Source organism: Odontomachus brunneus, unplaced genomic scaffold (genome assembly GCF_010583005.1).
Source record: "Odontomachus brunneus isolate Ranch 3 - 2012 unplaced genomic scaffold, Obru_v1 Obru_scaffold_030, whole genome shotgun sequence".
Lineage (NCBI taxonomy): Eukaryota > Metazoa > Arthropoda > Insecta > Hymenoptera > Formicidae > Odontomachus > Odontomachus brunneus.
In genome coordinates, this window is record NW_022639480.1 from 1,198,173 (window position 1) to 1,213,701 (window position 15,529).

The 15,529-nt window shown below is 46.8% G+C and overlaps 2 protein-coding genes across 3 annotated transcripts in view; one reads left to right on the forward strand and one right to left on the reverse strand.

Annotated features, from left to right (window-relative positions):
• LOC116843126 (tyrosine-protein phosphatase Lar) overlaps window positions 1-15,529 on the forward strand; it is a 754,320-nt gene that overhangs the window by 163,428 nt on the left and 575,363 nt on the right. The window contains exon 10 of the mRNA XM_032813222.1: window positions 7,874-7,997. The gene's annotated coding sequence lies outside the window, so the exon portion shown is untranslated. The remainder of the gene's footprint in view (window positions 1-7,873; window positions 7,998-15,529) is intronic.
• The window catches only part of LOC116843131 (cell adhesion molecule 2-like), a 136,108-nt gene that overhangs the window by 57,621 nt on the left and 62,958 nt on the right, over window positions 1-15,529 (reverse strand). For both annotated transcript variants that reach the window (XM_032813239.1, XM_032813237.1), the window contains exon 3: window positions 5,717-5,792. In XM_032813239.1, the coding sequence (XP_032669130.1) occupies window positions 5,717-5,792 (76 nt within the window). The remainder of the gene's footprint in view (window positions 1-5,716; window positions 5,793-15,529) is intronic.

A 15,529-nucleotide genomic window follows, 5' to 3' on the forward strand; every position in this document is an offset into this window, starting at 1 on the left:
GGGGGGGGGGGGGGGGGGAGAGGGGAGACTTTGCGGGGCCGAATTATTTATGGAGCGGCCTCTCGATGATATGCACCTCGGCGTAAAGACGGGTGAAATCGTGTCACAACGATCGAAACACGATCGAATCGATTTAACGAGCCGTTGACGTTTCGACGGGATAATCAATAACGTAGACTATTGTAAAACACAAGCCGACGGGAGTATGGATCGTTGCCTGAAGCGCGAGACCGTCTCGAGTAATCCATTCTTTCCGCCCGACTTTTCAATGTGCACGTTAATTTTTCACTGAGCGCCCGCAGGACGCGAGAAGGATAACGCCAAGCTCCGTCGGGAGAGCTGCTCGCCGTCGTCATATCGCCGTAAAATATTTTGCCGCGGCACGGAACGCAAACAACTTCTTTCTGGAGCATCTCTCTTCGCCGGCGATATCTCGACACTGATCATATTCCCGGTAATGATCATCAAGCACCGCATCAATTACGACGTTTAGATCTACGACGTGTCGACTAAACGTCATTACGCCCCGTCCCCGCGCCACGCCGTCCCGTCAAAGTATATAATTACGCTTTAATTATCCCCCGACCTCGAGGTGACTCCGCGGTTCGTGTCGACGGGACGTTTGTGTGCGGGCTAAACACGGCGACTACATGTCGAGGAGTGACTACACGACTCTTACACAAACCAGACGATATATCCAGCACACGTCCGCGCGGCGCTTCGATCGAGCCTCTCTAATAGAGATTCCGTGAAGCTTGTCGTTTCCTACCGGAAGAAACTTCGATTCCGTGATAACTTAGGGTATGCAATTACCATCCATCTAGCGGATGGCATGGGCAGCCGGGGCTGGTCCGGTCGGGAGGGCCAAGTAAGGCTGAAAATGTATTGGGGCAGACGGGTCGCAGGCTTATAAATCGACAGCAGCTGGCCGTTGGAAATTCTTGACCCTGATTGCGCGGACGATGGTAATCATCTGCCATTATTCGATCCGTAGTTGGTCTATGCTAATCCTCCATCGATCCGTGCGACGAGTTCGATCATCCTCTACGCATTATGGCGTATAATATGGGAAAACTATATTTATTGGAGGTGACTAATCGGACGGAGACTCCGAGTTTGTGGCTCGTTTTAGTGGTCGTTACGTGAAACGTGGCCCATGTGGAGTAATTCAGACGTGAACGTAGACAGTTATACTCAAGTTATTCTTTTTTTACTTATGAATCATGTATACAGAGTGTCCCAGACTCTGCTCCGCAATTTTTGTGGGAACAGATTGAGGTGAATATAAAAGTCTAATACCGTTTTGCGATATTCACAATAATAGTCGAGATATTAATTAAAGAAGATTGATGAATCATCATTCATATGGTAGATGAGCTGTAGTGGTGATGTTATGTGCTTGTACATTGGATCCAATTGAACAAAAGAGCTTTTTATCATCTTGCAAATAACTATGTAGAACTTTTAGTAATATCGAGGAATATGAATCTACTAATATTTTCGCGACTCAATGGAGTTGAAGAGAAACAAATCACGTTTTTAAAGACGGTAACATTTGGATAGTCAATCCGGGTAAATTTCAGACACATTTAAGGTTCTATAGTTAACACATCTCTAGGGAAGAAACGCGAAAAATTAGACAAAATCGCACATACTCTAGACGCGCGTATTAACAAAAATCAAAGTAGGTTTCCGCAAGTTTCTCTGTCAACTCGGCCGAATTTCCACACCAAAAATTCCCATACTTGCCTGAATACGGTTGCCATAACAAGATATTAATATTATCTTCTGCCCGTGTTTATTAGATGGTTGTAGTATCCATGGTACTCTGAAAGTGATACATTAACCTTCTTTACTTCCTATCTATATATGTTTGAGTAGTATTCTCGGTTGTATAGTGCAACCAAATTCTACGGATCTCTCAACCGTAGTATTTGTTCTGCAGACCACAACTGAGAAACAGCAATATTCCTTTGGTTGAGGCAACTGTGTATACGTGAGGATATACCAACTGAACATTATATATCATAAGAACTATGGCCGTGAGAACAAATGGACACGTAACAGCGGCAACTTTATGCCATATCTGTTCCACTTGAAATTACATAAATCTTCTTTCTGACTATAGCATGTATGGATATAGTAATCATAGTAATTTTCTCCGTGCAGCGGTTCATCACGTCGATGATGACGTAACGAATCGATCATCGAATTCGACGCGTTGCGCCACGCGAGTCGTACAGTTGCGAGCCTATTGTGCATTCGCGTCGCGAATTGCGCGAGAGGTGGGGCAAGTGTGTCTGTTACGTATATTCGGGGTGCCTTCGGGAGCACACAAAGGGGAAAATTCACGGCCCTTGACCGACCCAATAGGGGCTACCAAGGTGCTCCCTTTCGGTCGGCCAACTAGATCGCTCCTCTCGTTCTTTTTGTCTCTCTCTCTCTTTTTCTCTTTCTCTCATTTCCTTTTTCTCGTTCCCTCTGGTCCTCTTCTCTCTCTCTCTCTCTCTCTCTCTCTCTCTCTCTCTCTCTCTCTTTCTCCGCCCATATTCGATGACGGATCGTTCCGCTGAAACGAGTTTCGCTGACTAACGGCTCGCTGTTTCTTTCGTTCTCCGCGTCCCCGTTCTTCCTCTTTTTTTCCCCTTCAATCCGCCGCCGCGGCAGCAACCGCCATCGACCCGTCGGCGATGGAATTCCGATCGGAGGATTAGAGGAAGCGATCGCTCGCGTTCGGTAGCGCAAGGTAGCGCACGGCGGCGCGCAGTCCTCTCGGATGGTCCATGAAGAACTCGCGCGCGCAGAGAAATCTCACGAGAGTTACGACTGCTGCGGTCGAGTTAGGGGTCGAGGGGCATCTTTTTCCGGCAGGAGGAAAGTCGGGGTCGAGAGAGGATAAAAGGGGGGGCTGGCGGCGAGAAGTTTTCCCGGGCGGACCCATCTCCGCGTTGGCGAGTAAATAAATAAACTACGAAGAGACTCGAGAAGTATCGAGATTTCTTCGTTGTTCGATCCGACTCGCGTTTCAAGCCCTTCTCTCACTCCTGTCCGTGCCATCCACCTGCCTCTTTCCTTCTTTCCTCTCCTCCTTTTTTCGTTTTCTTTTCTTTTTTTTTTCCTTCGCCCCGATTTTATTTATAATTTTGTTTATCGTTTTCCTTTAACGCAAACCGCAAACCCGATACGTACTTTATTGCCTCGCTCCTTACCCGGGATGCCTTTATGAGTTCCGCTTACACGATTTACCTGAGCGGGGTAAATACGAGAAACGGTCTCGGTCGTCTTCCGTATTGTCTCCTCTCCGCCGGCGTCGCCGAGGCTCTTCCGCTCCTCTATTTTCCGTTCGATCTCCTCGGCCCCCGCGCATCTTCTCCCCTCTCGTCTCTCCCTTCCCCTCGCCGCGAAGCGCCACCGCGCTCTCGCGGTCTTAATAATTCCGGATGGAGATGGAATTTGTACGCGAACCGGTTGTACGCTCGCGGCGTACGCGACCCGCGTCGATGCAACAATGATGGTATAGTTTTTCGATTTCGGCGCACGTGTAAAATCTACCGTCCGCCCCGGGAGGTCCGGCCCTTCATTACGACCCACCATTTATGTTGTAACGTACGTGCAGCCACCGGCGGTGGTTCCTCGCCGCATACTGCGCGTAACTCGCTCGCTTCCCGTACTGTACACACACACACACACACACCCACGGCATGGAGTATTCACGCCCATTGGCTTGGAACCGAGTTGATATACATTAGTGATTATGTCGCGATACTTTGCTTTTATTGTGCGATCCATATAACCCCACGAATTATTTAGCGGAGGCCCGGCCGCGGCCCCGCGAGCCTGCCATTTATCGTTACTGTATTCGCAACGCTATACCGCCGGAGATCGCGCTGCAGGCCGGCCGCTCGAAAACTATCGAACTAACCTCTGGCAGCTCTCTTTGTGTAGGCTTAACTTTATTAGCGGTGCAAACGAATTCAATTATCGATCGCGGAGTTAACACACTGAGGGAAAAATATAATTGCCTTTGGCGTCAACCATACCCTTTTGTGATTTTAACCACAAAAATAATTAGAAGAACCATCGTTTTAGTAAGTGTTATTAGAAAGATGTTTCTTCTAATTATTTTTCTGGTTAAAATCACAAGAAAGTATAGTTGACGCCGAAAGCAACTATATTTTTCTCTCAGTGCATAATCACAACCGAGGAGGAGGAGAAAGAGAGGACGGGGGCGGCGGGGAGAGCGAGAAACCAGCCATTAATTACCGGGGGAGGCCTGGAAAGAACCCGAGAAGTCTTCCTCGTTGGGCACAGATTTATTATTAGCGACATTGAGACAATACAATTTCGGGAAGAAGATACCGAAGAGATCTCTCCTTATACGAGGAAAGTTCAGTTTTCGCTATCGTAAAATCGTACGTCGTAATTGGGGAAAATAATGAGGAAGGACGGAAGCTAGAACGAAAGGAAGGTAACAGCCGCCTCCGGGAGAGGAGGAATGCAGAAATTACGTAATGAAGGTGAATAGTAGCGTCTTGTTTCAACGAGATGCGCATTATCTCTCTTGCGTATAAAACGCGAATGCGTTTATCGATCGATAAGCAACGAAACACATCTTGCCGGTGCGCACCGCAACGCAGTTTAACTCGGTCGTGTTTACATGCTTTATGAACAAAGGCGAGCAAGAAGCTTTGACTCCTCGCGTCAAGTTTTCCTCCGCTGTCTTAATAATTAAGCGCTCTATCGAGAAAGGGAGAGAGGGGGAGATAAACCGAATGAAAAAAAGTAGGCTAGTCGGGCATATTCCGAGAGAAAAGTATTCACCTTTTATTTTTGACGAATATGCCTCACGTGGTGATTGAAAAGTTTGATAAATTAAAGAACGCAAAGTATCTGAAATCTTCACTACGAATTAATTAATCAACACTGATAAATATTTAGCCATTTCAAGTTTAAGTTAAGGTGATGTATAGTGCAAAATGCGTTATAATTTATGACGAGAAGAAGAGAGAGAGGAAGTTTTTGGTGTAAATCATACATAAGCCGATGAGATAATTTTGAAGCAGAATTAAAAATATAACACAAGATCGCAAGCTCAGCTTAATTGGCCTCGATAAAAAGGATGGTTCGGGCAGAAGTCTAAAGAGCATGGAAAGCAAGTCGCAGCCCTAAAGCTTAGGGAGTTTCCTTCTAAATAAGGGCTTAAGGGCTTCCATCACATTGACACATTCGCCGAGGCAGTCGGAGGGATATTTTTAGAAACGGAGGAGATTTGTGCTCTTAGCTATGGAGGAAATACAAATAAAATTAGCCGGTGACACGTTTATTTCGAGTATCATCGGTTAGCGATGACTAAATTTTTGAGCCACGTTAATGGGACAGAATCGGTGAACTCATTAGTAATAAATGACGAAATCTTTTACTCATCAGTAAGAGATTTCGTCATGTATTATCGATTCATCACGAAGTAATGTGGTATTAAAATTTTAGTAATTTCGATATATCTTCACGCGAGGAATCATTTCAGAATGTTTTCTCTCCCCCCCTTCCCTTCCTCTCCCAGAGTGGATGCCATTATGAGATAAAATCTTGATACCACAGTCGCGATAAAACATCACGATAATCTGACAGAGATACGCGCACCACCGGCGACATTGCGCGACTGTGTCGCGCGGAAAAGCAGTTGACGTTTTGTATGGCTTATGGCGGGCATTCTCACCTGCATTCCAGAGTCGCCTCGTCGCCCCTGAGGGTGTACGCCGGGACATTTACGTGAAGTAGCTTCAGAGCAGCGACTGAAACAGAAAAAGGGAGAGAGAGAGAACTCGCATGAGATCACATAAATGTCAATTGCGAGTATATACGCTGTCGCCCGGGGGTGCTATCGGCGCGCGCGCGCGCGATGTCGTCGGAAATGCGAGACAACGATTCCCCGAGTGTTCGATTATATCGCAGATAATAAAAGAACGAGAGAGAGTCGTCTCTGAAAATGATTCTTAGTTACGAGGTCGCTACTGCACTTAATCATACTTGGCAAATCTGTTCTCTCTGAGAGGGAAGGGATGGAGACTTTGTTTTTTCACGCGCGAGTAACTATATATTTTTCAAGTATTACGAAATTGTTGCTTGGATCGTTTTTTCTATATATTTCGAGATATTGTTGACGTTTGATTGAAAACAACAAATAACATTGGAGTTGGCATGAGCATTCTTTATTTTTCTAGATAATTCTAAAAATTGTGATAATAAAAAAATACTCATTTTTTTTTGCGCGCGCACATACACGCACACATGATTCTGGCTTGCTCGACGATGCGCCTAAGATTTCGCGAAAATGGATGATGCGCTTCGCTTGTTAGATTCGGTTGGATCACGTCGGAAACTGTCGGACACGAGTGCCGCTTGAATATTACTCGCTGTACCAATAGTTCGTAGTTCGACGCTCGATGGAGGACGCTTTCAAATACGGAGAGCTTCCTTTCACGCCTAAATCGGTAAATCTCTTGACCCACTGCCGAGCGCACAATAGGGGCATTAAAAAAACAGCACTCCGGTTACTCGACCTACCGCGAATCTTTTCGCGGAGAAGTATCTCGTGTCGATCTTCGGCTTGAGCTTTCAATAGTGACGAGGGTCGGCGAAGCCCGGAAAATTGTGCCAGGATTGGATGATCCGGAGGATTGGAAGTAGAGCTAGATGCTCAAATAATGGAAGACAGACTCTATTACGACATTCTTCGTGGTTTACCGCCTCGCTTTCTATGTCCCTTTGTCTTCCTCTCTCTCTCGAGAGAGAGCACGCTCGACGAGTCGAAAACTATTAAGTTTTTACTATATGTTCCGCGGACATTAATGAAACTTCATGTTATCGAGGAGGGAGATCTTTTTACGACACACGATCTTTGTGTCCGTCAGGTCAGTTTTCCGGTTGGCATCATCGGCCATTCCTCCACGAGATATTTCTAGGAATTTTAATTAAAACTTAGAATTATCCGGTGTAATCATCTAGTATAATGCTGTATTTTGTGAGCGGTGTGTCTCCGCCTAGGACTATATCGGATTTTTCGTTCCAACGATTTCCAATTCCCGTTTCTGTCCCCGCCAGATATAAGTAAAGAGAAATTGTAGAAGCTCTAAGTTCACCTCTTGGATTTTTTAGTCTGACGGAATATGTGCATGTGCGCGGAGTGCATGAGTATGCGCATGCAACGGGAAGAGAGCGGGGCTCTCGGTACCCAACTTCGTCGTCATTGTCGTCGTCGTCGTCGCCGTCAGAAAGATGGGAATGGACGTGGAGAGCAAAAAAGGTTAAGAGCGAGAACTCCTAGGCGGAGACGGGCTAAAATTTTCAGTAGCAGATTAAATGTGGAGGCTAAAACATTCTAGACAACGGTCTTGCTCTGTCTCCCCGTGCTACGCTCGTGCACTCGTAAATGTAACTCGTAAACAGTTCGTAAGACGTAGATCTCGTTTACGTATTAATTCATCGTAAAGTAAAGCGACGACTCTACGCGTTCTTACGCGACAGCGATATGAGAGACGACTGTTTTGTATGCAGGAGGTATATTGTGGGCCATTTAAAGTTTCACGGTTTCATCTTCTCGATGATGTTTCAATCACAGCATGAAAAATACGTGTCTATTATTTTTACTACTCTATAAGTGTATTGGGTTTCAATAAAATCATGATACAAAGGTATGTTTTACTTGTGAGAGTAGTTAAAGGCGAAATGACGAGAACTCGCGATATAGAGGTCCAAGTATCGATACGTTTACCGCGACATGCTCGAATATACGTGTGATCGGGAAACCAATTTCATTTTGAATTATTATCGACCGCCGTTTCGTGTACGTCATTGAGACTTGGTAACTTTTCAGCGCGAGCAAGTGGATTTCATCGACACGGTGCTCGCTTCCCTCGACTCCCGACCGCGACGTCTATCTTCTTACTCTCTGGCTGACCTGTCGATCTTTCGGAGCTTCCGATGCTTTGCCTGACATGGTAAGTACCAAAATTCGAACGTCACTTGGAAGTTTTCGACCGTCCGAGGACATGTCTAAACAGTTTAGCCAGCGACGCGCGCACGAGAGACGTCGAGCAAACCGAAACTTTCTGCGGAAACCCCGCGAGCTTTCGTAATTGGAGAATGTGGGGAAGAGGCGGAGAAGGACTTGAGTCTGCCTCTCGATTCTGCATGTAGTCTGTAAAGTAAATTGGTAAACTGGTAATGTTCATCTCGGTGGAAATTGTTATGCTCTGTCAGAAGCAACGGTGACGTAGGTCCGAAGGCGAATCCGAGTTTCGAGATCGTCCAAAGAGGATTAGATAAGGGAGAACTGTCCGCACGATACACAGCGACGCGATGCCACGCGTTCAGCGCAGTTTTGGGGGCGCGTCATCGGGTAAATCGATTCGATCCTCCAAATTCTACGAATGCTTCCAGACTCGCGAATCGAAACCGAGAGAAAGGAATGGTTGATCTAACTAAAATTATTTTTCTTTATTATTTATCCCTGAGGAGGGTGGTCTACTGAAGGACTGAAACGCGTATGATTCTGATTTGAACGTAATAAATATTTTCTCATTATGTCTAGAGTATAAATACTGATTCTATTAGTTAGTCTTATTACTACTTTATTTGTGTATTGGCTCTTTTTTCTTATCTTGAAATTATTTTTCTATTTATAATAATCACTTCTCCGGGTATAGTCACTTCTTCTCAGTGCACTGTGCGTTCGTAATTTTCCCTCTCCCTTTTTTCTCGAGATCATTTGAATTAGTTATTGGTGATGGTTCGCGCGGGGCAAAATGCATGCAAAGCGGAAAAACGCGTCCGTACACGTGACTATTGTCCGGAGGGGCAAAATTCGTCGGTTCGGCACGATTGGGAACGCACAAACGGGGAAATAACGAACGGGCATGGGCGTTAACGATGCGATGTTACGCTATTCTATCGGCAGGTCGGGAGGAAAAGTGATACGATTGTCGGGACGCGCTACCGGACGAGCGTAAAATTCGATGAGTCGGTGTCCAATTAATTTGCAGTCGAGTCGCGAGGAGCGCGACATCGCTCTCGGTGTCTTTGGCGGCCGCGGTCGTTTCGTGGCGTACGACTGAGGGGACGGCTCGCTTCCGGTGTGTGCTCTCCAGCCGACAACCATTGAATCACGCGAATCCCCGGCTCGCTCTCGACGAGTCACCTTTGGTCCCGACGCCGGCCGAGAGAGCGCGATTATATTCCATCGAGAGAGAATCGCGCTTCGATTCGGCCGGAGAATTAATTGCGCCGGGATTCGGCTTTGCATAGCCGCCATAGACGTCTCGCTCTTCAAGAGCGAAACTGCCGCCAAGTTCGAGGCAGGCGATCGCGCGAATACGCGCTCACCGCCTACGATGACTTGCTGGCGGCTTCGCCGAGATTTACATCGAGAAATTTGAGCGATCCGGGGTCCATTCTACCTTGCAATTACACCTTGATGAGATAGTAACTCGTGATAATAATGATGATAATTGCGCGCTTAATTACAACGGGCAACAATTTTTAACTTTCTGTTTGCGCCGAGCGTTCTTTTGCTGTTACATATCTATTTACATATTCATTTGCAGCACCATAAGATCACCTATTGAATCAAATCATAGCTTCAGACATAGTGATTTTGCAATGAAACCATCGCTTAGTTTATGCATAGTGATGCACTCTACTGGGTTTTTGTGTCAATAAGTATCTCGCTTTACTTTGCGTGCTAGAGTTGTAAAAAAAAAATAGAAAAAAATAAATTTCAAAAGGAATGATCTTCTGGGTTGTCATTCTAGATATGTGACATGAATATTTTATCAGAGTCCGAATTTTGAAAGTCCTGTGCTTCAAAGAGATAAAGATTTACCTAAAGATAATGTTGAAAGGAAGTGTATAAAAATCTGTCATCGCGTATCCCTCTAAAACTGTTACCGATGTAACATTTTGATTACTATATTTGAATTCAGCAATGTGTGTTCAATATGTACGCGTACATATGTATGTCTTATATTGGAAGTTTAAATATTCGGGGACCAAAACAATCATAATGGTCAGGATGAGATGCGCTGAGTGATGCGTCTGAGAATTAGTACTTTTGCATTAATAGCTGCATTTCTCACGTCGCGTCGATCTCCTCTCGTTGAGAGAGCGAACGGTATCTTGTTATGCGACAGATGATCTCGCATAGATTAGGGACTTACAATGCTACTTTATCAAGCGAAACTCTGGAACTATCTTGTTCTTGCTCTAAACGACATTAGGAGACACGCCCGCTCCCCGTGCGGACTATGTATTATCGTGTTAGCGCAGCTTATGTTGTTCTTGCACCCAGACAATGCGGAGAACACTACTTCCACAAGGCTACGACGGAACTTGCGTTGATGTCATTTCGCAGCTTATCTCCGGCGTAAAAATGAGGCGTAGAGTAGAACGCTCAATTATTGGCATCCCCTGGAGGTGTCGTGGACACTTCAGAAACAAATGACTTCCTCTTGTGATCAGCAGAGTAGTTGGGTTTTTTGCCGGCACTCTATGACTTGAAGAGATAATTATCACTCAACTTCATAATTAAAACAAACCGTCGCAAGAAAAACTAGATTTATTCTAGAGTGTCCACGATCAAGGATCAGGCGTTTGATCCTACACGCTGACGAAAAAAGCTGACGAAAGCTCGCGCGCCTCCGTTCAGGATGAATTCACACACTTTGACGGAAAAGAAAGGCAGTAGAAAGGCAGTAGTCTATTAGAAGTCGCGGTTAAGTGATAGTCGACAGTTTTTATTTTTCTACTAGCTTTAATTGTGGCTTCTGCTTTTCTGCCAAAGTGTGAATGTATTTTCCGCGAATATATTCATCGGGGGATATTTCGGGGGTATTTGTCTCATTGTGAATTTAGCGTGATATTTTATCAACGTCGATGAATCGCGCAAGTGTCGAAAAGTTATCGCGTAGTCGCGTAGAGTTTTCATTGAATCCCGTTGTCGTGGCCCTTCCGAGGAATGCATTAGCAAATATACGCTATTAATATACGATTCTCACGTATTTATAGTGGGCTTATCATCTCCCTCGCGCACACAAAGCGGTCGGATTTATTCGTTGCGCGAAACGTCGCTCTGGGAAATTAGCGGACGATTATATGCCTCACGCCAATGTCTCACGTGTCACCGTTGCGCAAATAAAAAATTCAATCCTCTATCCTCGTGCACGAGGCACTTAACAGCACCACCTCCGTTTTTAGCGTGGGAACACGCGATATCTCCGTGAATGAACGTATGAGAGTTTCACAATCGGGATCCGCTATCGAACTTGCCGCAATCCGGGAAGCTCGTGCAATCACGAAACTCGAAGTCATCCTCCCCGTCTCATATTTTCCGGCCGTATTTCACGTCGAAAGGTGGGACCGTAGAATTTTTAACAAGCTCCCGATGAATATGCGTGTTATAACACACTAAAGCTAGGAACGAGAGCACATCGTAAAGCGCGATAGCCCCGCGTAAAGGACATGGAGGAGAGTGCAGGAGGAGGAGGAGAAGGAAGTACGTGGAGCCGCGACGGGCGGGGTAGGGACTCGTGCGCAGGACTCTCTATTTTAATACAGAGACTTATCTAAGGACGGCATAATAACGCGTCTAAAAAAGCGTTATCGTTAAAACTTCTTGCGAGCTGCGGGAACGCGCGCTCCAAGGTATCTTTAATTTATGCAGTGTCCGCATTTCGGGCGTTGCACCCGGCCGGAGGGAGAGAGAGAAAGACAGAGAGTGTGAACCCTCCGCTTCTCGGCGGCTTTCACGGAACGAAGTTGAAATTCATTATAAGCAGACATTAATTTTGCGCGGATTAATAACGACGCTTCCCTATCCTTTATCACGGCGGAACATCGAGTCGGCGCCGTCGCCGTTACCGCACCGCGCCGCGCCGTGTCGCGTCGTGCGTCTCGCCCTCCGCTGTGTTTTAATTAATTCGTGCCACGCGCACGTGTTTGTGCAACCTGTCATTTCGTCGCTGTCTTTCAATTGACCGAACGTGGCGCGAGAGCTGAAGTATCGTCAGGGCGAAAGTCAAATACTCCGGCTAAGCGCTGGGAATAATGCTCGGAGTTACGAGCAAGGTGAGATGGGAGGTGGAAAAAATCTCGAGAATTTCGGGCTAATTTTCTCCATCGTGTCGTGGGATGTGAACGTGCGAGATCCGCGTGCTCGTCGTTGACATCGAGAGATCGTTTGGCGAGATCTCGATTTGCGCGATCTCGACGTGCGTCTCTCTCGTGCGTTTGCACGATCGACGTGATAACGCGCGCGCCCTTTCCGCCAAGTCGAGCCAAGTCGGCGGCTCCTCAGACGAATTTACCGCACTGCGCCGCGTGCGCGAGATATGCGCGAGTATCGCGAGTATCGCGAGCGTGCCGAATCGATGATGCTCGCCTGCGCGTCATCGTTCTCGTGCGATCCGCCCTGCTTTTCAGAGCTATCCGCCCGCCGTCATGCCGACGCTCCTCATCGCGTGCTCTTTCCTTTCGTGCCCTTTCACCCCGCGCGCTCTATTTTTGCGCGGAGTCATTACGTCGCGGGACCTCTCGCTTCGAAAATCCCGTTCCACGGCGAACCCCTCCGCGATTTCCCTCCTCTCCGCACTCTTTCCCCGGCTGCTGCAGCCTCAGACCTGATATCAGCGACGTTATTCGCGACAGGTTGTATTCCGCGCCCACGGACGGAAGGAAGGGCCGCGGTAGTCTATACGACGGCGATGCAATCACCGGCGCCGTACGTAAGCTGTGCCCACGACATATTGTGCCAGTTTCGCGATATCGATGCAGTTCTTACGTTTCAGCGCCGTTTCTGTGCACGACAGAAGAACGTCGTGAATAATTCAGCGGCACTTGCCGCGCGTCTAATAGTCGCGCTTTCCATCCCCAACTTTACCCCCCGACTGCGTTCAGACGCGCGTCTCGTCCTCGATCATTATCAGCCGACTCGCGCCTGATTCCTCCGGGCTGTCGGGGACTAATTGACGAAACAGCCACGTCGGCTCGCGCAAGTTCGCCGCGTCGGACGAAACAATGGTGTTCATTTCCTCACACCACACCGTCGCCCATTTTTTTTACTTGGTGCAACGGCGCCGCCGGATTATTCGGTGCGGGGAGACTCGCTTGGAACATCACACGCGCTCAATTCGTGCTTATCCGTCGGCTGAAAGAAGTCGAGATCGTTCGCCACGTGTTTCGCGGCCGATCCGAGATGAAGGGTCGAAGACAATTGCGCGTCTTTATCGCGGAGCGAGATAAAGTGCGCGTATCGCTCGTCTCCCGACGAGCAAGACATTCTTCGACCGTAATATGGATAAAGCGTGGGCGTGCGATCGCTCGGACGCGGAGGCGGAGATTTAATTTCGGAAGAATTGCTTCGGACGGTCTCCCCTTAACGAACGGCGGGCAAGCCCGGCGAAAGAAAATCAGTACTAAAGCAGAAGAGTTCTTCTGTCTGGAAGCGCGAGATTAACGAGGGGGTGAGGTGAAGATGAGGGCTGACAGGGAGGAAGGGAGCGAGGGCATAATGTAAAAGTATACGAAAGGAAGCCAGGAATCGAGTGTAAAATTGTCCGCGGCACGGCCGCGCGCGACGAGCAATAGTCTTTGTCTGGCGCGCGCGCGCGCGCGCGCGCGACGACTGAAATAAAAAATAATTAGTCGCTTTCAGCTCCTGGACGATATAGCACCGTAAACTCCTTTGCGCCCGAACGGACGGTTAAGCTTTCCAGCTTGGATAAAGGAGGAATTAACCGCGGGAAGCCCTTTATATCCGTTCGCGACGCTAAACGCGACTTCCATTGACCCGGGGCCCCTCAGCCCCCCCCTTCCCTCCCCCATGGGGTCGTCGTTCGTATCGCGCGCCTCGCTAGATCCCGCCGGGCGTTCGCCAATTCGTGAAACGCGATTGCGCCCACACGGTGCTTAAACATGATTAATCAGCGACACGGCTTTCTTTTCGCCGCTGGATCGCGATTAATTTACGATCCGGGGTGAAGAGCGTGCCTCCAGTGAGGAGGAGGTAACCGCTAATCGAGTGGAATTGTGTAGAGCGGGCGCGCGAGATCTAAGGCAGTTTAATAAGTGGCCCGTAAATTCGTAAGTAGGAATCCGTAAATAATACGGGGTATGATGTAAATTAATCGCGATGTTGTGTCACGCCGCGAGACGCGGTGAAATACCCAGCGCCGCGATATTTAGCCGAATAATTTGATTGTCTGAGAAGGAGCTTATCGTCCTGTCACAATAATTCGCTCGAAGATAGACAGTAAAAGTTCCAAGTGCCTCGATGTATATATAGTGTAGTTGTTTCGGATTATTCTACTTATCACGCGAGAGCGTTCTCTCCCCCTCCCCCCTCCCGCTCACCTTTCTGCTAACTCTTCACCCAGACGTGTCGACTAGCATCGAACAAACTTTACTTTTCCATCGTTCTAAATTATCCTATACAGTTATTTCAACTCTCGGTAATCGTCTCTCTGGCGCCGTCTTCGAGCATTCGGGAGCAACGCGGGCTAACGAAATTTGGCGTCCTGGCAGGATAAGAGCAGCAGATAAGCCGCTGACCGAAAGTTTGTACATTAATTCCGTAATGCTCGGTTATTAAATAGTAACTCTCACTAGCAAAACGCTGGGAAAGTACTCGCGCTAGTAGTACTTGCGGATGTTACGCGCGTTCTCCATGGTATATTCCGCGTGTGTAGATGTCCGGAACCTCCTATTAAAACCGAGATATTTATTTATAGGGGATATCGGAAAATTCTCTTGTAGGATACGAATCCGGTACTTGCTGGAATTTAATGTCGGATATTTCGAATGTCGAGAGAGATCGCGATAGTTTTCCAGCGACTGTGTCGACTCCCTGGTCCTTCACGATTCTAACAAACAAAAAAAAAAGAATCGTTTTATGAAAAAGAATTATTTTTTTTTACTGGAGTCGATTAATTTACACACCGCACACAAGAGGAATATAATCAATTCTAAAGCATATTGTTTTCCAATTTTCGTTACTGTTAATTAATCCAGAAAACACGTTGCCGCTTTCTGGATTAATCAACACAGTCATGAGAAATGACGCGAATTTGGAGTAATAGCGTCGGTCTGTTAATAAGAGATAGATAGATAAATAGAGAGAGAAAGTACAGAGAATGTCATTGTAGAAAAAAAAATTTATTGTGTAAAATTTATTGTTTGAAATCTTTAAAATAGTTATTATTTATTGTTTGAAATCTTTAAAATCTTTATTGTTCTTTCGTGGTAATGCTAAGTGATTGTCTCGACGTGAACCATTGCATAGTACTCGGTAGTGCGAGTTATCATCGCGGAGGTAATGTATTTTGACAATCGTGATGTCGGGGAGAATGAAATATTATGAGATAATGCGTGTAATATTAATATCATGCGTTAGAAAACGTCGCGTAGGCGAGTTGATAACACATCGATAGATAGATAGATAGATAGATAGATAGATAGATAGATAGATAGATAGAGAGAG